Genomic DNA, 24,091 nt, shown 5'->3' with positions numbered 1-24,091 from the left:
TGTGTCCTCAGAGCCTCCCCACCAGGACGTCAGGGAGCGGTGCAGCAAGAGCGGAGCAGAGTGCCTCCCGGGAATCCTTCCCGGCGCGGCCGCGGCGCCGCACAGCCGCCGCCATTCGGGCTCCAGCCCCGTCCGCGCGTCTCCCGGCCTGGGTGCGGGACCAGGGCCCTGCGGGGCGCGCAGGGTGAGTCTGTGGAACAGTAGTGGAGGACGGCGCCGCGCTAGGCGGGGGTCCCAGGGAGTCGGCTGCAGGGGTGTCTGCTGGGAGGGCTGGACCGCGGGGCTCACCGAGGTCCGAGGGTCGCCCGCAGGGTGAGGCCCCCAAGAAGCTGCGGCAAGTGCCGCGCCCGCCGAGCTCGCTCCCGCGCCCGCCCCAAGATGGCGCCCCTCCCCCTCCCCTTGCGCGCGCCTCCGCCGCTCGGGGCGCGGCCCCGCGGCCCGCGCGCTCCTGGGCGGGGGATGTTGTGATGGAGAAGCCGCGGCGGAGCCCGAACCCCGCAGCCTGAGCCACCTCCGTCATCTGGGCCCGGGGCCTCACCGCGCAGGTAGGAGGTGTCCCTGCCCCTGCCCAGCCCCGGTGGCTGCGTCCCGATCCCCAGCGGCCGGCGGACCCTGTAGCCCCTACCCTGCGGCAGCCCGGGTCCCCCGGCCGGCCCCATCCCCCATCCCCGGGTCGCCCTTCCACCGCGCGCCTGCAGACCGTCCTCTCATACCCACCATCGCAGGGTCCACTCGGGCCCTCACACCGTCCCTTCCGCAGCCCTTTACCTCCTGCCCCTCGGGGTGACTAGGGGCGGGTATGGAGGACGCGAAGCGAGGGGCAGTGGGTGTGGGGGGAGGGGAGGCCCAAGTCCGGGAAGGGGACGTGGGGTGGGGTGGGGTGGGCTGGCAGGCCGCGCCGATTCCAGCAGGGGTCCCAGGCCCTGGATCTGTCAAGCCGCATTCTGTTGCCCTCAGCGACCGAGGGGTGTGCCCTGGGGCGGCTGTGTCCCCAGCTCAGCCAGGAGGCCTAGCACTGGCAAGAACACTGATTAGGAGCAGTTTTCCCACTGCCAATTCCTAACCTGTTTTGTATCGGCCTGTGTATCTCTTGCATTCTGAGCCCCTCTAGCTATAGTCCCAGCTCTCTCCACCCTTCAGAGTCAACGTTTGCTGTCTTCATTTCCTTACTTCCCATTCATTCTTAAAATCACTCCACTCTGTGTCCCTGACACCCACTGAAACTGTCTAGGCCAAGGTCACCGGAGACCTCCCTGTGGAGAACTCCAGTGGACACTGTTATCTCCTTTACCTTTGAGTAGTATTCGGTGGGGTATGTCAACTCACTCTCCTTGAAGCATTTTCCTGCTTTCTGCCCTACAGCATTGTCTGCTCTTCTCAATCTCATTTGCTTCCTCTCCTCCTCTCTTTAGATGCTGGTGAGGCTCTTGGCTCTGTCCCGAGCTGTCTTCTCTCATTATCTGTTCTTTCTCCCCAGATATTTTATCTACTCCCAAAGCTTCAAATTTCATATATATGCTAATGATTCCCAATTTTATATATCCAGCCCAGACTTCTTTCCTGAAATCCAGACTCATATGTCCAGCTGCTCTCTTGACATCTCCTTGAAAGACAAACAGGAGTTCCAAACCTATAGATTCCAAGCTAAATTATCTTCTGTGGTTTTCTCTGTACCCTACTTCCAAATCTGTTCTTCCTTCAAATCTCAAAAATGGCTCTTTGCCAATCTGGAGTCATGAGCAAGACTTGAGATTAACCCCTTCTCTCACTCTCTGCATCTCATTTCACCAAGTTCTGTCACATCCACTGCCTAAATATTTCTCAAATCCATTCATTTCGCTCTTTCCTCACTGCCACCAAAGTTAATCTGGGCCACCACCTTTTTTTTTCCTTGACTACTTTAATAGCATACCCTCTTGCCTACCTCCCTTTAACTGTTCTCAACACAGTACCCAGAGTGATCCTTTGAAAAATGCTTCCAATCACTTATTCATGCAATAAATATGATTTCAGCACCTAATATATGCCAGGCACTGTGTTATGTCCTGAAGATATAATTGTGAGCAAAAGAGACTGAGTCCTTGGAGCTGACAATCTAGGAGAAAAATCACATAAGAATAACATTACAAATGTAATATGTACCATGAAGAAAAGCTGTATGGTGCCTTGAGAACGCGCAAGAGCAGTAGCTAAACTGGTCTCGGGGATAGGGAGAGAGGGTCGGAGGACAGCTTCTCTGAGAACATGACGTTTGAACTAAAATATAGTGGATGAGTAGAAGTTAATTCAACTTAGAGAGTAGGAGAAGAGGTCCCAGGAAGCATGGAAATCACATGCAAACACCTTGTAGAAGGAAAACACATGTCTTCGAGGAATCAGAAGGCTACTGAGGCTGCAGAGCAGTGTGACCAAAGCCAGGGGCAGGGAGGAGGAAGGCAGGCGCCAGACTGAGCAGGAAATTTAGTCCATGTTAAGAATTTGGTCTTAAGGGCCAGGAGTGATGGCTCACGCCTGTAATCCCAGCACTTTAGGAGGCCAAGGCGGGCGGATCACCTGAGGTCAGGAGTTCAGGACCAGTCTGGCCAACATGGCGAAACCCCATATCTACTAAAAATACACAAAAATTAGCCGGGCATGGTGGTGTGTGCCTGTAATCCCAGCTACTCAGGAGGCTGAGGCAGAAGAATCGCTTGAACCCGGGAGGCAGAGGTTGCAGTTAGCCGAGATCTTGCCACTGCACTGTAGCCTGGGTGACACAGCAGGACTCCATCTCAAAAAAAAAAAAAAGGGAATTTTGTCTTAGGGTCTTTGTCCTTGATGGTAGTGGATGTGGAGAGTAGATGAAGTCCAGAAGTTTTTCTCAGAGAGGAAATCATCAGTACCTAGAGATGGATTGGACATAGCAAGTGCAGGAGAAGGACATGTCAAGATGTACCCCTACTTCAGATTCACAGAATAGGATGGATTCTATCATTCCATGAGCCGGGATCCTGAAAGAGGACCAGTTAGTGTGTGGGAGTGGGAAACACGAGTGGGTCTATTAGCTTGAGACGTCCAAGTGGAGATGTTGAGTAGAAAGTTGAATGTACTTGTCTGGAGCTCAGGTGAGGGGTCTGAAATGGAGATTTGAATTGGGAAGTCATCGGTGTATAACTGAAGCTGTGGGCATTAACGAATACTTATACTGATTATAGGATGAGAAAGAGGAAGGGGCATGAGAATAAGCCATAAGAAACTCCAGCAGGTAATGGCTAATAGAGGAAGGTGAGCCAGCAGAGGAGTCTAGGAACCCAGCAAACAGTAACAAGAAGTGTAAAAGACGAGATGAGATGAGGAGTGTGGAGATGAGAGTGTGGAGGCCCCGGATAGAGGCTGGATGAGAGATTCATGGGGTCAGATGCTGCTGGTAGGACAACCAAGATGAGCACTGTGTCTGTTGGATTGAATGACACAGGGGTCATGTTGACCTTGGTAGGAGCTGTTACTGAGTCGTGTTGGGAGTGGAAGCAGGTTTGGAAAGGGTTGAGGAGTGAGTGGGAGGTGAGGAAGTGGCAACAGTGAGTGGAGACAACTCTCTCAGGAAGTTTGCCTGTATGGGGGAGGAAAGAGAGCAGTGAGTGGATCTGGAGGAGCGTCAGGTCAAGTTGGGAGACAGTGGATCCTATTGAGAAGGAGAGGTTGATCATATAGAGGAGAAAATAGATAAACAGTGGTATAAAATTCCTGGAAAGGCATCATAGGAAGAATCCAAATCATAGGTGAAGCAGTTGGTTTTGGGAAGGAGAGAAAGGGATAGGTGCTGAAGTTTGGTTAGGTTTTTATGTTTGAGGATGTTCCCCAGTTGGATGGCTTCCCTTTCCTCTGTGAATCAGGAGGGGAGATCAGCCTCTGAGAGGGGTGGCCAATGGAGAGTTATGTCCTAGTCTCAGGCAGGCCTTTGCTGATGTCTTGGCTGTAGTAAGCCCCAGGTTCCTGTAATGCCCTCCTCTTCCTCCTTCATGATATTCAGTCAACAAATAGGGAATGCTGTGGGTGCCAGGCTCTGTTCTAGATGTTGGGTTACACTGCATTGTAACAGGTTGTTCAATGACTGTTTCCCGCTGAACTGAGAACTCCTCCGGAGGAAGAACCATTTCTTTCGTATTCATCACTCTCCTCTGTGTCTAGCACAGTGCCTGGCATATGGGAAGCTGTCAGATTAGACAACTCCTGACTTTGAGCAAGACTCAGCCCCAACCCCTGTGGTCTGATGCCAGGATCTTCAGGCTTAGTGACTACTTCTTTCACTTCCTGCCCCGAGGCCACTGCCCAGCTCCCTGCCTTGAGCCAGAACCCATTTGGCTCTTTGCATCCTTTGGTAACTCCAATGAGAGGGGAGAGATTAGGTTATGTTCCTTCTTTAAAAAATTGGACTGAGATCATCTTTTTGACCTCGAGCAGTGGGGTGTTGGTGACCACACCACCTCAGGCTAGATGCTCAGGCTTCAGCACTTAAACAGTTTCACCATTCTTCCTCTAATACTTCCTGCCCTGGTGACCAGATTGGCGGGGCTGCCCTGAGGTCAACTTGGCTCTTCACTGTTTCAGCCTCATAGTGCATGCACCCTTCTCAGATCATATCTCCTAGTGCCAAGGAGGTTGGTCTCTGCCTGACCTTTGAGAAACCTGGCTCTGTACACTACTGCTTCAGAGAAGGGTTTGCCATCCTTAAGGTCCTCTGAGCATGGCAGAGTCGTGGAGTCTTCTGCTTCCTGACACCCATGGAGATGCCACTCTTGAACAGTGTCTGTGCCAAGATGTTGGTTTAAGCTACCTCCCTCGCTCCCTTTTCCTAGATCTCAGCCCTCACCTTTCCAGGATTCCTGTCCCATCTTACTTCCCACTCAGGGACCCTTTGGCATTCTCTGACACCCTCCCAAACACTCCCTTTGCTCCTCCCCAGCCCATTGGGCCACACAGCCTTTCTCGGTATTTATTCCCAGCCAGTTCTGAGCTTCCTAGATCCTCCCACCCCCTGTGTCTGTCCTGTTCATCCGTCCTTTCCTTCTGCAACAGCCCAGTCTGTGTCGGCACACGGCACACTCTCTTTGGTAATGGGAATGTGAAATTGAATAAGACACCGTCTCAGATATTCTGATAGAATGTGGTTCTGGGTGTTGTGGGACACGAAGGAGAGAACAGTCACTTGATGGTGGGGAGAGAACAGGAAAGACTGCTTAGGAGCTGTAACTGCTGAGGTTAGTTTTGAAATACAAGCAGAGGTTCTCACAAGGGGAGACAGAATTCCAGGCCGAGGGAGCAGTATAAACAAAGACCCAGGGCTTTAAGAGTGTGCGACATGTTTCAGAATCTGCCACACTTCATGTGGCTAGAGTATAAGGTATAAAGGAGGCGGGAGGTGGGGAGAGGTCTGACAGGTTATAGAGGCTGGCTTAAGAGGGCTCTTGGGTGTCTGCTAACGAGTGCAGGCGTTATCCTAAAGGCAGTGGTGAGCCCTCTAATTTTCTGAACCAGGGAGTGACACAATCTGGTTTCCATTTTTGGAAGATTACTGTGGTTCTGGGAGGAGGTAGAGCTATTTTTTTCTTCATTTATTCCAGTGGCCGTGAGTTTTCTCGTTGGCCAGGAGGAGTCACACTGAGCAGATCAACAGCTACACGTGAGGCAGACACGTGCACAGAAACCTTTTTCATTTTATAGATGTATGGGCAGCATAGCACTAGTGTCTGAGGAACTAGAGACGTAGAAAGGTGAGCTATGGGGCTGGGCACGGTAGCTCAAGCCTGTAATCCCAGCACTTTGGGAGGCTGAGGCGGGTGGATCACCTGAGGTCAGGAGTTTGAGACCAGCCTGGCCAACATGGTGAAACCCTATCTCTACTTAAAAGAAAAAAAAAAAAGAATTACAAAAATTAGCTGGGCGTGGTGGTGGGCACCTATAATCCCAGCTACTCAGGAGGCTGCAGGAGGTTGCAGTGAGCTGAGATCGTGCCATTGCACTCCAGCCTGGGCGCACCGCACCTGGAGAGATGGGCAAGCCCTGCTCAGGTAGCTGCAACACCTGTGCTCAGCGCTGAGAACACAGAGGGAAGGGGGGTAGTGGTGAGTCAGGGAAAGAAAGAACTCCTTAGTAGAGGAACAGGGAGATAGGGAACTCTCAGATAAGACATCAAGGAGAAAGGTCTGTACAGTGGGAATTAGAAAGAGCGCAGTGCAGTGTTTGTTGGGATGGTCAGTGAGGGAGAATTGTCTGTTGGGGGAAGGGTCGGGTAGGACAAGAGAATCAGTGAGGCCATCGAGGGAGGAGAGAGTAATGTGGTAGGGGCTGTCTGAAGGAGGGCTTGCATGGAGGGCTCAGGATGAGAGAGAAGTGGGCAGTGATTGGTCAGGGAGAAATAACTGAAATCGGGGGCTGGTGAGGGTCCAGGGAGAGAGCACTTTCTCGTGGGGGTCCGGGAAGGAGAGCAGCAGAGCAACTGGAAGATCAGGGAGAGTGGGGAGGATGGAATGGGGCCGAGGGTGGGTCCCTGGGTGGCGGGCTGGAAGGATAATTGGGATTCAAATGGTTGCGGAGAAACTGACCCACGAAGGGCTGTGAGGAGGCAGAGGGAGGGGTCTGGAGGGGGAGCTGTCCTTGTGGAACAGGACGTCCTCTTACCTGAAAGGCAGGTGGAGTTTGTTAGGGGCACCATGAGGCATAGTAACGTAACCAAAGTGTTTTCTGACACTGGCAGAGGAGATGCCAAAGCGAAGCCTGGAGGAAATGGGGACTGATTCATACATTCATTCAGCAAATATTAATGGAGTTCCTGCTCTGTGCCAGGACTACGCTAGGCACTAGGCATACTGTATTTAACCAAAAAGGCAAAATCCTCACCAACATGGAAATTATAAATTATAGTCATGAGGAGACAATCATTAGACAAAGTAAACCATAAACTGGCTTGTCAGATGGTGACAGGCGCTGGGGAAGAGTTTAGGGATTGCTGAGGAGGGGCGGAGGTAGCCTGTGGTTTTAAAATGGGTGTTCAGGGAAGGCTTCACTGAGGCTGCGACATTTGGTCAAAGATCTGAAAGGCTGGGCCGGGCGCAGTGGCTCATGCCTGTAATCCCAGCACTTTGGGAGGCCGAAGTGGGCGGATCACGAGGTCAGGAGTTTGAGATCAGCCTGACCAACATGGTGAAACCCCGTCTCTACTAAAAATACAAAAATTACCTGGGCGTGGTGGTGGGCACGTGTAATCACAGCTACTCGGGAGGCTGAGGCAGGAGAATCACTTGAACCCAAGAGGCAGAGGTTGCAGTGAGCCAAGATTGTGCCATTGCACTCCAGCCTGGGCAACAAGAGAAAGACTCTGTCTCAAAAACAAACAAACAGACAAACAACCCCCAAAAAACAAAGATCTGAAAGGCTGAGGGGCCCAGGGGAAAGGCTCCCATAGTGATCCAGGACAGGGCATTATGAGGGCTGGCAGAGGGACCGGTGCCCAAGGGGAGCTACTTCATGGAAATTGTCACCAAGATGTAGCTTCCTCTGGCCAGAGGAGCCATGAATTGCAGCCGAGCGCCCTCCCTCTGTGACCTGCCTTCCAGTGCCATGCCCTGTAGGGCTGGTTCTGCAGCTTATTTGCTCCTGTCCTCACAGTCCCTAGTATGGGGTGGGCTTGGGGGCTGGCTGAGCTGAGTGATTTCTGGGAATAGGAACACAGCCGGAGGAGCTTACAGTGATGGGGCTTGGGATGGAAGTGCGGCCGGAGAGGGGCAGTCAGTGGTCAGTGTCCAAAACACACGAGCCGGTCCCACCCTAGTGGTGTTCCTGGCACAGTAAGCCCTGGGTGGAAGAGCTGGGGGTGGGGAGGCACAGAGAGCCATTGTGTGGAGGCCTTGCTGGTGGGACTGAGGGCAGGCGCCAGCTGTGCCATCCCAGAAAGCTCAGGGCAGGGGATATAGGGATGGGGTGGGCCTCAGACCTGGGCCTGGACTGTGATGGGGATGATAGTGCTGGGACAGAAGTTGAACCCAGTCATTCTCATAGGATAGAGAGCCATGGGTGCTAGCCTGCTTAGTGCAGGGAGATGAGGAGGCACAGGGCATAGCCCTGGGGCAGAAGCAGTGATGCTGCTGTTCTGGACCAGAGGCTCAACAGCATCTCCCCTCCCGACCCCACAGGAGCTGCCAAGGCCATGTCTGTTCCATCATCACTGAGCCAGTCGGCCATTAATGCCAACAGCCACGGAGGCCCCGCACTGAGTCTACCCCTGCCTCTGCACGCTGCCCACAACCAGCTGCTCAACGCCAAGCTGCAGGCCACAGCTGTGGGACCCAAGGACCTGCGCAGCGCCATGGGGGAGGGTGGTGGGCCTGAGCCAGGCCCTGCCAATGCCAAGTGGCTAAAAGAGGGCCAGAACCAGCTCCGGCGGGCCGCCACGGCCCACCGTGACCAGAATCGCAATGTGACCTTGACCTTGGCGGAGGAGGCCAGCCAGGAGCCTGAGATGGCACCCTTGGGCCCCAAAGGCCTGATACACCTGTACTCTGAGCTGGAGCTCTCAGCTCACAACGCAGCCAACCGAGGCCTACGAGGACCTGGCCTGATCATCAGCACTCAAGAGCAGGGGCCAGATGAGGGAGAGGAGAAGGCGGCCGGGGAGGCCGAGGAGGAGGAGGAGGATGATGATGATGAAGAGGAGGAGGAGGACTTGTCTTCTCCCCCAGGGCTGCCTGAGCCCCTGGAGAGTGTGGAGGCCCCTCCCAGGCCCCAAGCCCTTACAGATGGCCCCCGGGAACACAGCAAGAGTGCCAGCCTCCTGTTTGGCATGCGGAACAGTGCAGCCAGTGATGAGGACTCAAGCTGGGCTACCTTATCCCAGGGCAGCCCCTCCTATGGCTCCCCAGAGGACACAGGTACCTTGTGGAGCTTGATATGGGCATGTGGGAGGGTGTGAGGGCAGAGGTTAGGACTGTCATACAGAGGCCAGTGCCAGCCTGATGTGAGCTGAGAGCCCATACCCTGAGGCCACAGCAGGCCATGTCCAGGCTTTTTCATTCAGAGACTGCTTGGACATTCTGGTAGATCTGACCATCATGCATGCCCGGATGGATGGATCTATTCATTATGCATGCCACCATGGTTGATAAGTGGACTAATTTACTGGGCACTGACTAGGTAACTGGCCCTCTGCTCAGCATTTTCAGGCTTTATCCTTACAATGAAGCTGTGAGGTAAATACTATGATGATTCCCATATTACAGATAACAAAAAAGAGATCCAGAGAGGTTTAGTAGCTTTCTCGAGACCACAGGCAGGCTGAGATTACAATAGAGCTGAAATCTAAACCAGGTCTCAGTCCAGGCCTGAGCTCTTGGCCCCGTGTTATGCTGCCGCCAATGCATAGAGCACAATGCACTCAGGTGCACTTGGGACAGTCGGCCCCGTTTTTTTTTTTTTTTTTTTGAGACAGAGTCTCGCTCTGTCGCCAGTCTGCCCCGTTTTAACAGGTCACGCCTGTTGGGAGCAGCCAGCAGCTCCCCACAGAGGTCTGTTTGGAAAGACTGGGAATGTTGTGTGCTTATAATCCACATGCTCCAGCACCATTGCAAGGATACAGTTTTGTCAGGAGTAGGATATTGACTAAAAGTTAGAAAAGAAAACCCTTTGGGTAGGGGGAGGAGAATAGATACTAGGACTCCAGGGCTTAATCATTAAATATGTCCATTTAAATTAAGCTGAGTCTCCACATTTTCTAATGTCGTGTAGCGAATACAGGAAAAGCTGAGGAACAAAGAGTGGAGATAATGGGCTATAGTTACAACCAAAACCCTGGAGTTTTGTAGATGGAGGTCTAAGAAAGATTAGGAAAGACCCCTATCCTTACCAGGTGGCGGACACAATACCCATACCCCAAACTGTGCAATCTTTGTGGAGAACATGCAGTTCAGATGAGCCTAGGGCTGCACACCATCCCCTTTCGAAAAACTCATTCTGGACATTTTCAAACATATACAAAAATAGAGAGAAAAGAATAATGAGCCTGATTTACCCATGACCCAGTTTTACCAATTATCAATACCTAACTAATCTTGCTACCTGCATGCTCTCTTCCATTCCTAGGCCCAGCGTAGGTTATTCTGAAGCAAATACTTTTATCTTTAAATGTTTACAGCTGGGTGCAGTGGCTCACACCTGTAATCCCAGCATTTTAGAAGGCTAAAATGGGTAGATTGCTTGAGCCCAAGAGTTCAAGACCAGCCTGAGCAACATGGCAAAACCCCTCCTCTATAAAAAAGACAAAAAAATTAGCCGGGAGTGGTGGCATCAGCCACTGTGGTCTCAGCTACTCAGGCGACTGACCTGAGAGGATCATCCGAGCCCAAGAAAGTCGAGACTACAGTGAGCCATGATTGAGCCACTGCATTCCAGCCTGGATGGCAGAGAGAGACCCTTTCTCAACAACAACAACAGCAGTTTACTTTTGCATTTCTGAAAAATAAAACTCTTAAAAAAAACCCCACCACAATATCATTACTGTACCTACAAAAATTTAATAATAATTCTTTAATATCATTAAATATCCAGTTGACATATGTTTTTAAAAAGGCTGGATTGAGCCTGGGCACAGTGGCTCACGCCTGTAATCCCAGCATTTTGAAAGGCTAAGGTGGGTGGATTGCTTGAGGCCAGGAGTTCAGAAACAGCCTGGTTAACATGGTGAAACCCTGTCTCTACAAAAAATACAAACATTGGCTGGGCATGGTGGCTTATGCCTGTAATCCCAGCACTTTGGGAGGCCGAGGCGGGTGGATCACGTGAGGTCGGGAGTTCGAGATCAGCCTGGCCAACATGGTGAAACCTTGTCTCTACTAAAAATACAAAATTAGCTGGGCGTGGTTGCAAACGCCTGTAATCCCAGCTACTCGGGAGATTGAGGCAGGAGAATCACTTGAACCCAGGAGACAGAGGTTGTGGTGAGCTGAGATAGAGCCATTGTACTCCAGCCTGGGCAATAAGAGCAAGACTCCTTCTCAAAAAAAAAAAAAAAAAAAAGAAGGAAAAAAAATTGTAGAGACAGTGTCTCACCATGTTGCCCAGGCTGGTCTTGAACTCCTGTTCTCAAACAATCCTCCTACCTTGGCTTCCCAAAGCTCTAGGCTTACAGGCGTGAGCAACCATGTCTGGCCTGATCTGTCTCTTAAAGTTATGTTTGATCAAGTTCCCCTTCTATTTTTTTTGTTGTTGTTGTTTGCAGTTTTGCTTTTGTTTTTTAACTGGAGAATCATGTTGCTTGTCCTGAGTTTTCTATGGTTTGGATTTTTCAGACTCTCTCCTGTGGTCATATTTACCATGCTCCTCTTCCCCTGGATTTCCTGTAAATTGGTAGTTAGTTCTAGAGCCTTGATCAGATTCAGATTTGAGCATTTTTGTGTTTTGCTTTTGCAAGAATATTTCATAGGTGGTATTAAATACTTCTACTAAAGGCAAAGTCTGATTGCCTCTCTTTTTTGTGATGTTAGTGGCCTTTGGTGGTCATTGTCTCAACTCCTTTTAAAAGGAACAGCCCCTCCTGCACTCCAGCTGATTATTTTTGGGATTGGGGTGAGGAAAAATATAGTCTCAATGCAGCCAGTTAAAGGGAAACTGAAAACTAGATATTGGTGTAAAATAGCCCAATTTCTAAACGTTAACAACAAATTCTATTTTTTAAAAAGCACTGTGCAGGCCACACACAATCTATCTGAGGCTTGCATCAGTCTGCAGGTTGTAGGTTGGAAGTTTGCAAGACTAGGGGGTGTGAGTCAGTGGCCAAATAGAGGCCTAGTTGCTCAGTTGCCCCTGGGATGGTCACTGTGGGGGCTGCAACTCTGAACTACCTATGAAGCTTCTAGGAGTAGGGGGATAGTACTGCTGAAGAGCTGGGGCGGGTTTGCTGGGCAGTGACCTCAGCAAGGATGTTGGAGTGGCAAGAGGATTCTCAAGGATCATGTACTGGTGGAGACTTGGTGAATTGAGGATAGAGGTGGGGGCCAGCCCAGGAAAGGGGCCAAGTCACTCTTTTACAACTGTGTTGCTGTGACCATGAGGGCTGCAGAGAAGGTTTGTGCTCCTGCAGAAATGAGGCTAGAATTGAGCAAAAATTGTATTCTCCTTCCTATTGTAGGATATTCATAGAGCTATGGATTGAATGCATAAATGCATGAATTCATGAATTAAATGAATGATGAATGAATAAACTTTACTGCCTGTATTGAATCCATACTCTGCTCCAGGCCTTATCGTAAATGCTGGAAATGTATACTATGGGGCAAAGATGTTCTTACCTCCTGGCCTTCACAGCCTGGTGAGGAGACAAAGAGAGAAACAGGTGGTTATGATCAGTGCGATGATCTCTCTGGGGCTGGGGAAGTACAGGAGGGGCCCCTGACCCTGCCTGTGAGAGTGGTGGGGGAGAGGGCAATGGGTCAGTTTTAAGAAGGGACCTGTATACTGATGTCTGAAGGAGAGGTAGGTGATAGCCAGGTGAAAATCGAGAGAAAGGGAGGTGGGCTGGGAGAGGACAAGGGGGCATGTCCCAAGCAAAGAGAGAGAAGGGGAGTGGCCAGAGGTAAGGCTGAGAGGCAGACAGGGGTTCATGACAGCACATAAAACCTGGGGAGGAATTTGGACTTTATCCTGAGGGCAGTGACAAAACAATTAAGAGGATTCCGTTGGAAAATTACTTGATTAGTTTAGCATCTCAGAAGAATCGTTTGGGCTGTACTGTGCAGCTGAGATTGGAGGAGACCAGATAGGAAGAGAAAGACCAGTTATGATGTTTTTGCAATGATGCAGGTTAAAAAAAAAAAGCTAGTAGCCTGGGCTATGTTAGTTATGTGGGGTGGAGAGAAGGGGAAAGCGTTAAGTCAATCACTGATTCCTGAGCAAGTGAGTACACCTGGCTTCACCACTAAGGCATTTGTGGATGAACGAATGAAGGAAGGAAGGAATGATATGTGAACATTTAATGTATTTTATGTGTAAGTGTCGCATGATTCGATGCAGGAGTGAAGGTGTGCGTTCTGGAATAAATGCATGTGTGTGAAAGCAAAGGCCTGGGTGGGCTGTGCTTGGAGGGAGATGTGCCAAGCTCCAGAAGGGCCTCCCAGATGGCCAAGGGGGGAGAAACTGCCCTTCCAGGACAGATCGGAAGGATGAAGCTCTTTGAAGCAGGAAGGTACAGGCTGACAGGGATGGCAGATGGATTGGTGTGTGTGACTCAGTCAGGAGATGGTGAACTGGTCCCCAGATTCCAGAAGTGTCCAGCCCTCATGAAGCAGGCTGTGGCTGTGGAGGGCATGGAGGCCCTAGGGTGGTGTTCCTGGAAGGTTTTAGCAGGAGAGTCCTGAGGCAATGGAAGGTCTCTAGGGAACAGCAGGTATTCCCTGAGCCTCAGCTAAGTTTCAGGTGCCTATTGAAAACCTTATTCCGTAGAGTGTGAGTTAGGGGGAAGTGGGGGTGAGGAGAGGCGGTGATGGCTGCCTAGAAGGTGGATGGGCAAGAGCCCCTCCTCTTTGGGTGTCTGTGGGCCCACGTCATTTGGAAGCTGAGGATGGTGAAGCACCCTGCCTGAATAACTCTCATCAGGTGTGCAGCCACCTTGAAGTAACCACGCCCACTCCCAGCCCTGCTGTGTCTGGTTGCCCAGCAGCCGGGGTCTTGGGACTGCCTGTCCCTTAGTACTGCCTCTTGGACCAGTCAGGATTCCTGGTTTCCCTGGTAACGGGAAGCACGTCAGCAGTCTGGGCGCTCCCAGCCGGTCCTGGTGCTGCGGTTGCCGAGGAGACGCTGCAGCCTAGCTGGGCCCTGGCAGGTGAGGGGTGGGGGGTGGTGCTGGGAAGCCCCAAGCCCAGCCTCAAGCTTGCTGGGGCTCAGGACCTCAAAGCCCACCCTTGGGTTCAAACTGCTGTGCAGTTCCTGGACAGGGGCGGGATCCCTGAAGGCCTTGAAACCACACCCTATTTATGCTGACAGCTATAGGCTCTGCAGGGCCCCAGGCAGCTGGGGTATTCCTTAGGGGCTGAGTCTCCTGGTATCCCTAAGACTGGGCTTGGCTTAGGCACCGAGGTAACCACTGGAGGGTGGGATGGAGATTCAGGACTGGGGGAGGGGAGCCAGGGCGAGGAAGAAGAGGTGTGAGCAGAAGGGGCTGGGGTCTCATGAACCTCCCTTTCTCCTCCCTTCCCCACCCCCCAAGGAGATTCCCTAGCATGGTGGTCCTGGCCCCTCCCTAGCAAGCTCCAAGCGGGGGAGGATCTTGCCTGGCAGACGCTCTGCCCTGGTGAGAAGGGGGCGGGATGAGCTTTTCTCTGCAGCCCAGCACCAGGCTGTGAGCCCAGCTGGCTGGGCTGGAGGGGCTGTGAGGAGGGAGGGTGGAGGCAGGAGGGGCCGGGAATGAGCGCCATGTTCTCCCAGGACTTTTTCCTGGCCATTATCCTGCAGGACAGCAGCGCAGGTGAGGGGCAGCATGAGGTTGGGCATCATGTGGGGTGGGGCTGACACGGAGAGGAGTTAGAGGACGCATGAGCAGGTTACAGGGTTGGAGTGGTGTGGCTCTGCCGGCAGACAAGGGTGTATGACACAGATGCGAGGTATGTGTGTATGTGCATGCCATGTTTGCTTGCATCTGTGTGCAGCAAGGGTCAGGAAGTGAGCGTCTGTGGTGTCTGCACACATTTGGCAGGGTTTGACGTATGCCGTGTGTCTGAGTGTGGGTCTGCCTGTGTGTGTGGTACCCACACGTGTTGGGGCCATTGTGGTGTGGTATCTGCACACCTGTGTGGCAGGGGCTCGTATGTTTAGCTGCATGCACACACACCTCTGTGGTGTTTGCATAAGTGTATGGCTAAAGTTTGTGTGTGTGTTTGCCCCTGCACATACATGTGCACCTGTGTGTGATACCTGCCATCTGTGCTGGCATTTTCTGTGTTGCATACCCTGGTGTTTGTGGCTGCACAGGTGTGTGGTAGGGCTTGTATGTGTTGTGTGTCTGTGTATACATGTATGTGTGCAGGAGCTAGAATGTGTTCACCTTCGTGTTAACTGAGATAATAGATATGTATGAAAGGAGGTTAATTGGGGTCACCCAACATTCATTGCTCCCTTCCTTCTTCCCTCCCTGCCTTCGTCCTTTCCACAGTGTGGCCACATTAGCCACCAACAGGGCCCAGGAGGAGACCTGAGCCATGTCCCCTACTGGTGGCCCCACATGTGGTGACTCCAGACTATAGGCTCTAGGCAGAAGCAGGAACTGTGTTGTGGTATAGCTCTTCCTCCACCCCTTCTCAACCATGGGGTCTCAGAGGGGACCGGGCATAGGCACCGGCTGTCTGCTCTTTGGGTAGGCTGACCCTCACCAAGCCTCCCACCTGGCAGATTCCTTCTGGAACCCCAACGCCTTCGAGACGGATTCCGACCTGCCGGCTGGATGGATGAGGGTCCAGGACACCTCAGGGACCTATTACTGGCACATCCCAACAGGGACCACCCAGTGGGAACCCCCCGGCCGGGCCTCCCCCTCACAGGGGAGCAGCCCCCAAGAGGAGTCCCAGGTGAGGCTCACAGGCCTGTTGATTTTGGGCCAGGGGTGGAGGGAGTGTGTGCTGCTGGAGTAGGATAGGACACTCACTCACTACTCCCATCCCTCCTCCTAGCTCACCTGGACAGGTTTTGCTCATGGAGAAGGCTTTGAGGATGGAGAATTTTGGAAGGTGGGTAAGGGGACCTGCTTTACCACGGGATAGCTGGAGGAGGGGCATCATTTTGATACTGATTCCTCAATCCCCTTCCCAAGGATGAACCCAGTGATGAGGCCCCAATGGAGCTGGGACTGAAGGAACCTGAGGAGGGGACATTGACCTTCCCAGCTCAGAGCCTCAGGTGAGCTGCCAGATGCAGTGAGCTGGCAGTGGGATGGATCTGTCTGGAAGGGGCCTTGGGACAGCTCCATTTATGGGAGCCCTGTGCCAAGTATTACCATCTGCCTTCAGCCCAGAGCCGTTGCCCCAAGAGGAGGAGAAGCTTCCCCCACGGAATACCAACCCAGGGATCAAGGTTTGTTCAAGACTGACACCCATTCTGAGTGTGGGGCCCTCTTATTTGTCAGACAGCCCCTAATGTTGTGCTCTGAGGGGTCTCAGCGCAGTTCCCCAGGTCCTGAGTTAGGAGTTCTTCCAGTCTCAGCACAGAGCCCTGTGTCTGAGCTGGAGGCACTTCAGTTTTTAAATCAACCAGCCCAACAGCCAGGTTGGGGGCCCTTGTAGTCTTAGTTCAGGTGCTTTTTTGTACTAGCTGGGGTCTCATCTGACATCTCCCTCACCCTAACCACATCCCCCTCTCCCTAACCACATCCTGTTTGAGGAGCTTCTCCGTCTTAGTTCAGAACACCCTGCCTCCTGCCACACTCTGTAGTCAGGAACTCTCCAGTTTTGACTCAGATCCTCTACCTCCTGCCCCTCTTCTGTGTCTGGCAGTGTTTCGCTGTGCGCTCCCTAGGCTGGGTAGAGATGACCGAGGAGGAGCTGGCCCCTGGACGCAGCAGTGTGGCAGTCAACAATTGCATCCGTCAGCTCTCTTACCACAAAAACAACCTGCATGACCCCATGTCTGGGGGCTGGGGGGAAGTAAGGACCTGAGCCGGGGGTAGGGGGTGGTACTGTGAGAGTGTGAAGGGAATTATGAGAGATGGGAGGTCTGACCTGCCCACAAGCAGGCTGGGAAAGGGGGATATTGGCCCATCCTAAGTGGCAGCCCTGTGGGATGGATAAGTGACCCCAGGCTAGGACCTTGGGAGATAGTAGCCTAACAACAGTGGAGTCAATGTGAGAGATGACACGTGACCTCCACTAGAGTGAGGCCTGCAGGGCGGGTGGTCTGACACCAAAGCAGGGGCCCCAGAGCTGTGGCTAACATCCCCTGAGCTGCAGGGGTCAGAGGTCAGCCACCATCCTGGCTGGAGTCCCACTGAGTGCCTGCTTCTGGTCCTGCAGGGAAAGGATCTGCTACTGCAGCTGGAGGATGAGACACTAAAGCTAGTGGAGCCACAGAGCCAGGCACTGCTGCACGCCCAACCCATCATCAGCATCCGCGTGTGGGGCGTCGGGCGGGACAGTGGAAGGTGGGAATAGGGCTTGGGATTCCAGGGTGGGAGTTCATCCAGCATCAGAGTCCTCCTCTCTAACTCTGTTATTTGCCTCTCTTGTGCTGCTGGACCCAGAGAGAGGTACTATACCTATTTTCCCCCTCCTACACCTGGACCAGATGCCTGGAAGCACCCAAGCTCCCCTCCTCTGCCCTGCCCCTTCCCACCCTCTATGCTCCACCATTACCCTCCACCTCAGCATGCTTCCCTGTCTACCCCGCCCCCCCAGAAGGCAGCACCTATGGGGGACCAGCTGTGGGCAGAAGCCCCGGAGGAGCTGTGATGGGCAGGGAGGACATGGGTGGGGTGGGGACCAGGCTCGGCACTGGATGGTACTGGGAGACACTGAGGTGCCCCTCCCCCAACAGGGACTTTGCCTACGTAGCTCGTGATAAGCTGACCCAGATGCTCAAGTGCCACGTGTTTCGCTGTGAGGCACCCGCCAAGAACATCGCCACCAGCCTGCATGAGATCTGCTCTAAGGCACGGCCCCCTCCACTCCCTGGACTAGTTGCCACCTTTGCTCTACAAGGGTGTGGGTGGGGTCACTGAGTGGGGTAGGGGGGCCCCAGGGCAATGAGGCTCTAATAGATTCTCCCTGGCTCCTCGCCTCCCTTCCTTCCTCAGATCATGGCCGAACGGCGTAATGCCCGCTGCTTGGTAAATGGACTCTCTCTGGACCACTCTAAACTTGTGGATGTCCCTTTCCAAGGTCAGTGTCAAAACCCCTCCAGGTCCAGCTCAGCTTTGTTGGCAAAGGTGGGTGACCCAAGGAAAGGCATGAGCTCCTGGACAGCGCTGGTAGAAAAATGAACACATGAAGACTGAATACTCCAATACGTGGAGGGACTCCGGTTAAAGGGAGGCAGGGGACGAGATGGAAGTAGGGCCTCGGCTGGGCAAGTGTCCAGCTTATGCCCTGCTGGCGGGGCTGGGGGTGAGCAAGATCTGCCACCATGATCAACCTTCTCTTCTTTCCCATAGTGGAATTCCCAGCGCCTAAGAATGAGTTGGTCCAGAAGTTCCAAGTCTATTACCTGGGGAATGTACCTGTTGCTAAACCTGTTGGTATGTGTGTCCTTCTATACCCAGGAGCTGCTACCTTGATCCTAAAACTCTGCCCCTACCCTCTGCCTTCCAATACTTCTTCTACCAGACCTTCCTCATGCTTGGTGTCTCCCTACCCTTTAAAATGCATCCCACCTCCCTGTACTTCTGTCCTAGCTCTATTTCCTGTCCTGCCCATAGCAGCAGTCAGCACGCCTTCGCTGAGCATCAGCCACGTGAGTGGTGCTGAACCAGGCACAAAGGGAGACCCCACTCCTTCATCCCATGGAAAAGCTTTGGTGGGATTGGGAGGCTGATGTTAGATGACTGGAGACACCAGACAGCAGCCTGTAGCTGGGTTTAGTGTTACAGCACCAGCTGTGGGCTGGGAGCATCTGGAGAAGGAAACAGTGAGCATAGTTGTCACATACTTCATTGTTGCAAAGAATTTTTTTTTTTTTTTTAAAGACAAGTCTCGCTCTGTCCCCCAGGCTGGAGTGCGGTGGCGTGATCTTAGCTCACTGCAACCTCCGCCTCCTGGGTTCAAGCAATTCTCCTGCCTCAGCCTCCTGAATAGCTGGGATTACAGGCTCCCGCCACCACGCCTGGTTAATTTTTGTAGGTTTAGTGGAGACGGGGTTTCAGTGTGTTGGCCAGGGCTGGTCTTGAACTCCTGACCTCAAGTGATCCACCTGCCTTGGCCTCTGAGAGTGCCGGGATTACAGGCGTGAGCCACTGTGCCTGGCCTGATCTGGTTAACTCTTATATTTCAGTGCTTTCCTAGTATCTGCTATTTATTTGTTTATTCACTTAACAAATACCTTTGAAGCTTACCATGTGGCAGGCCCTGGACTAGGCACAGGGAGAACAGTGGCCACAGTCCCATTTTCATAGAGGTTATAGAAGGTTATGGTAGAAAAAAACCAGGAATTAATAAAATAATCACACAAATAAATGTGTGAGTTATTCATTGAGAGAAAGTAGCAAGATATAACAAAGGAATTTCATCTAGTCTGAGGTTGTAAAAGACTTCCCTGTGAAAGTGACATTTGAACTGAAATCCAAAAAATAAATAGAAGTGAATGCGGTCAAGTGGAGTAGAGGTGGGGGTGGGATGGGGGAAGATCAGGGTCTACAGTGGGAGGCACTTTGCCATTTCCAAGGTACTGAAAGAAGGCCAATGCAAGATGAGGCCGACAGCTGGGCAGTGGTCAGGCTGCCAGGTCAGGGACCTCAGGGGCTATGTTAATGATTTTTTCTTCATCCTAAGGGCAGCAAGGAGTTATTGAAGTCTCCAAGAGTGCACTTGCCTTAATCAGATTTGAATTTTGAAAGCTCACTTTGGCTATTTCATGGAGGGGACTGTTAAGTGGGTGGAGGTGGATGTGAGCAGCTCAGTTAGGAGGCTCTTGCTGTAGTCCTGGCCAGTAATGAGAGTATCTTGGGCAACAATGGAGCTGAAGAAGAGTGCGTGGATTCAAGAGCTGTTTAGACAGGTATAGTCAACAGGCCTCAGTGATTGGTTCGATGTGGGTGAGGGACAAGGATGACTCCTAAGTTCCTGGCTGTTGGACCTTCTGGATAGTGGATTATTTCTTTCAAGGTGGCAGATGCTTGAAGAGGCCAGTTTGAGTGTAGAGATTGTGAGCTCACTTTTGGACATGCTGAGTTTGAGATGCCTTTGGGGAAACTGAGAGGCAAAGTCAGGTTGGCAGTTAGATTCACAGATCTGGAGCTGAGAGGAGAGGTCTGGGCTGGAGATAGAAGTTTTGGGATTATTGGGTTGTAGAGGTAATCAAAGCCACGGATGTAGAGTAGCTTGGCCCTGGAAAGTGGGCATCCTGAAGTGAGAAGGGAAATGAAGCTAGTCATAGCCTTGAGGCCCTCCAACATTCAATGGATGTGTAGAGGATGAAGCTGCCAAGGATAGTGACAACTGGAGAGAGGCAGGAAGAAGAAAAGAGGCTACTTGAAGAAGAAGTGGTAGGGTATCATGTCAAAAGACACACAGGAAGAACTCAACAAATGTTTGATGAATGAAATAAAAAATGAATTAATGAATAAATGAGACTTGCTTCAGATTACATGGCCAGGAAAGCTAGAACTGGGAGTCAAACCCCGGTCATCTTTAATTCTCTGCACTTTCCCTTATGCCATGCTGACTTTCATGTCCAAAATCTTACATTGAAAGAGGGGACCCTTCTTAGAAAAGGTGGGGATTGAACTGAGGTTTTGAAAGAAGGCTTGGATTTGCAGAGTGGAGTGGGTATTTCATTTGGATTCAATGGCACTGCCAAAGACTTGGAGCTGGAGGTGAGAAAAGCATGCTGACCCTTACGCCTTTGCTTTCCTCCTTCTCGTCCTCAACTTCTAAACCCTTGTTGGCTCTTCCATTTGTTACCCCCATTCCCATATGTGCTTCTTTCCATCTACCACTTGACTCTGGTCGTCCCTATGCCAGATCAACTGCCTGTGACCCTTGACTGCTCCGCTTGGACAAGTGGTCTCTAAACTTACTTCCTGCTTTATCTTATGCTCGTTTTTAAACATTAGCCCCTCCAGAAGCTGCAATATTCATTCATTAATAATTCATTTATTTAACAAGTGGTAATGAATGCCTGATACATGTCGGGCACTATTCTAGCTTCTTGGCATGCAGTGATCAACAAAACTGACAAAGATCCCTGCTTTTATTTAGCTGACATTCTAGCAAGGAGAGACAGACAATAAAATGAGTAAACCATGGAGTATGTTAGAAGGCAACAACTGATACAAAAAAAAAAAGAAGAGAAAAGCGCAGCAGGATTAGGGGGATTGCATGTGGGGCTGGAGGTCAAGGCCACAGTGTAGGTTTTCGTCCTGAGTTATCAAATCTGACAGCCTTTTTCCATACCTTGGTCCACTGCTTTCACTGCTTCCCTGCCAAACTTCCCAAGACTCTGAGGCCAGGCTCCATCTCCCACAGCCCCATCTATTCAGCAGTTTGACTATGATGTCCCTTTCACACACCTGAACTTTGAGATTTCCAATTGCCCTGGCCTAAATGTCATAAACATCACACCCCTCTGCCTGGCTTTTGAAGCACTCTGCAATCTGACCTGGCCCGTCCACTTCTGTGACACTTGGTTTTACCAGTTTGGGTGCATTTGCCCTTGTTGCCTTGAGAGTGACTTGCTCATGCATCTGGAATTTCTTCAGCAGATAAGCCCTGTGTTAGAATTGGGGACAGAGGGATGAATTAAATTCCATTTCTGTTCTTGAGATGGCCACAGCCCAGTGTGGAAAAAAGTTTTCCAGCAGTTACAAGACGTTATGGTAAGAGTTGTCTCAGAGTTGTCCTCTCCCTGCCCTGCAGCAGGCATGGCTTCCTAGACAGCACCTAGTTGGAGCCCTGAAGGATGACAGTCTGGAGTTTCTCAGTCCAGCAGGGAAAGGGCACTCAAGACAGAGGCTTTTCCCTCAGTTGCAGTCTGTCTCTCAAGGGCATTCTCTTCTCTTGCTTTGTATTCCCCATCTGCTTTACAGGCCATTTGCCAAGATTAGTTATTAATAATAATGCTACACAAATCATCTGAAGCTCAGGCAGTAAAATATGAAGCTTGACAGCTCTGGTGAGGCCAGTTTTTGGAAGACTTGTATGCTTTTGGGAGCAGTTTGGCCTTGATCCAGCTAGAAGTCAGATGAGCAAGGCCAAGATGGGAGAAGACATGCAAGGAAGACATTTGTCCTCTGCCCAAAAGAGTCCATGTGGTCTGCTCCTAGTGGGAGCTGAGAGCCACTAAAAGGGGCAGAAGGCCTGGGAGTGGACCACAGAGGCATGTGCCTTTTGCACTGGCATTGTGCAGAGACAGTAGATCACATGGCCAGCGTATGAGTGTGGGGACTAGAACTGATGCCTTCGCCACAACATGTGCTCCTGCCTTGGTGCTCTGCTGAGTGCAAGCAAAAGTGGGATCCATGAGGGGAAATGTTTCACAGCAGTTTGAGGTGGATGGAGGAGGCCATGTGTTATAAGGGAAAGTTGATTGATCTAAAAGTCAGGAACCTTGGGTTCCTTGGCTCTTGAGCACATTGTAGACATTCTTGAGTAGAACTAAGATCTTGAAAGCCCTTCTAGTTCTGAAAACTAGTAATATAGAGAAGAGGTAGGAGAAAGGCATGGCTAAGAACCCAGGCTCTGGAATCAGACTGCCTGAGCTCAGGTCCCCATTCCTCGATGTGACCTAAGGCATATTACCTATCTCTTCCGTTTCCTTATTTGTAAAATGGAAATAAAGTAATCTATTGTGATGTTGTTGTGTGGGCACAAATGAGGTAATACACTGTAATGACTTAGCACAATGTGATACAGAGTAGTCACTCCTCAGATAGATATCTTAAAAAATAATCGGGTCTTGGGAGAGGACTGGCCTGTAGGGCCTGATTTGGGAGTTAGTGTGAAGCAATGTGGTGTCTGAGTGTGATGAGCGCTGAGAGAGCATGATTTGGGGAAATCAGAACTTGGAGAGGTCAGTCAGTTCAGAAGTGTGGAGGAATAGGCAGAGCCAGTGAAAATAACGAGCCTAGGATCCAAGATTTTAAAAAGCAGGAAAATGTCCAGTTACTGAAGCCAGGGGAGGAGAGCCCCAGGGAAGGGATACTTGGACAGCATTGTCCAAAATGTAGGCTGGCAAAGTGGGGATGGGGCAAAGGCCCTGGGTTTGATTGGGTGGAACTAGAGGTCCAGGGTAGAGCTGGGGTATCCTCTGTCTACCCTCAGTGGTATCTTGTGTCCATATGTTCTAGGGGTAGATGTGATTAATGGGGCCCTCGAGTCAGTCCTGTCCTCCAGCAGCCGTGAACAATGGACCCCAAGTCATGTCAGTGTGGCTCCTGCTACCCTCACCATCTTGCACCAGCAGGTAAACAGCTGGGGTAGAAGTCGTGGCTGTGCCTTGCCATAGAGGGGAGATGGGGGGTGAGGGGAAGAGCTGCTAAGATGGATGTGGAACACAGTGTGGGGTTGGTGTTCCTTTTTAACTGAGTTCCCTCCATGCAGACAGAGGCAGTGCTGGGAGAGTGTCGGGTGCGTTTCCTCTCCTTCCTGGCCGTGGGCAGAGATGTCCACACGTTTGCATTCATCATGGCTGCCGGCCCAGCCTCCTTCTGCTGCCACATGTTCTGGTGCGAGCCCAATGCTGCCAGCCTCTCAGAGGCTGTGCAGGCTGCGTGCATGGTAAGCTAGTAGGGTGGTGTGGTGGTGGCGTGGCCCCATGTGAGGCAGGCTGGAGAGTGACTGCCCTGCTTGCCTCCGCAGCTTCGCTACCAGAAGTGTCTGGATGCCCGTTCCCAGGCCTCCACCTCCTGCCTCCCAGCACCCCCTGCTGAGTCTGTGGCACGGCGTGTAGGGTGGACTGTCCGCAGGGGTGTTCAGTCGCTGTGGGGCTCCCTGAAGCCCAAACGGCTGGGGGCTCATACCCCATGAAGAAGCCCCCACCTTCCCTCCATCTGCTTGTGTTGGGCCCCAGGGAACTAAAGGGTGTGGGTCAGGGAGGGGTCTAGAGGCTATTCCTAGGCCTCAGGCCTCCCAAATATGCCCCTCCCCAGTAGCTACGGTTCCCTGCCTAGGAGCTGGGGAGGGAGAGATCTAATCCCTTCAAGGAAGTGATAACACTGGAGTGGTAACAAGAGGAGCAGGAAGCAAGGCCAGCCCTGGTTCTCCATCCCCATGTGTTTCAGGTGGAACAGGAGGAACTGGTCCAGGCCAGGCCTCATCCTCCTGGGACCCAGCAGGGGCAGAAGGAGGAAGGGACTGGTCCAGGCATGGGTCCCTTCCCCCTGCTCCATGGGCACCTCTGCTGTATTGATATCACTAATAAAGTCTGTCTGCACTGC

General features: G+C 51.8%; 1 protein-coding gene across 6 annotated transcripts; it reads left to right on the top strand.

Annotated features, from left to right (window-relative positions):
• On the top strand, positions 1–24,091 carry APBB1 (amyloid beta precursor protein binding family B member 1). Of its 6 annotated transcripts, none has more exons than XM_004050589.4 (14): positions 1–184; positions 8,169–8,903; positions 15,406–15,581; positions 15,684–15,740; positions 15,824–15,909; positions 16,020–16,083; positions 16,503–16,652; positions 17,019–17,146; positions 17,539–17,653; positions 17,798–17,882; positions 18,155–18,238; positions 23,003–23,118; positions 23,256–23,432; positions 23,514–24,091. In XM_004050589.4, the coding sequence occupies exons 2-14, from the start codon at positions 8,183–8,185 to the stop codon at positions 23,679–23,681; spliced, it is 2,127 nt and encodes a 708-aa protein (XP_004050637.3). In that variant the 5' UTR covers positions 1–184; positions 8,169–8,182; the 3' UTR covers positions 23,682–24,091. The 6 variants fall into 6 exon arrangements, with proteins under 6 accessions (XP_004050637.3, XP_055211242.1, XP_018892772.2 ...); XM_055355267.2 differs by having other exon boundaries at positions 83–184; positions 15,391–15,581; XM_019037227.3 differs by lacking the exon at positions 1–184 and adding an exon at positions 375–545.

Source organism: Gorilla gorilla, chromosome 9 (assembly GCF_029281585.2).
Source record: "Gorilla gorilla gorilla isolate KB3781 chromosome 9, NHGRI_mGorGor1-v2.1_pri, whole genome shotgun sequence".
In the NCBI taxonomy this organism is placed as follows: Eukaryota; Metazoa; Chordata; class Mammalia; order Primates; family Hominidae; genus Gorilla; species Gorilla gorilla.
The sequence above is the reverse complement of the archived record's forward strand: the minus strand, read 5'-3'. Positions and strand labels throughout refer to the sequence as shown.

Excerpts from the sequence above, each read along its gene's own strand:
- APBB1 (XM_055355267.2), top strand. The coding sequence starts at position 8,183 with ATGTCTGTTCCATCATCACTGAGCCAGTCGGCCATTAATGCCAACAGC. Across the intron at positions 15,910-16,019 it reads TTCCCAGCTCAGAGCCTCAG|CCCAGAGCCGTTGCCCCAAG; the intron begins GTGAGCTGCCAG and ends ATCTGCCTTCAG. Across the intron at positions 17,883-18,154 it reads TGTGGATGTCCCTTTCCAAG|TGGAATTCCCAGCGCCTAAG; the intron begins GTCAGTGTCAAA and ends TCTTTCCCATAG.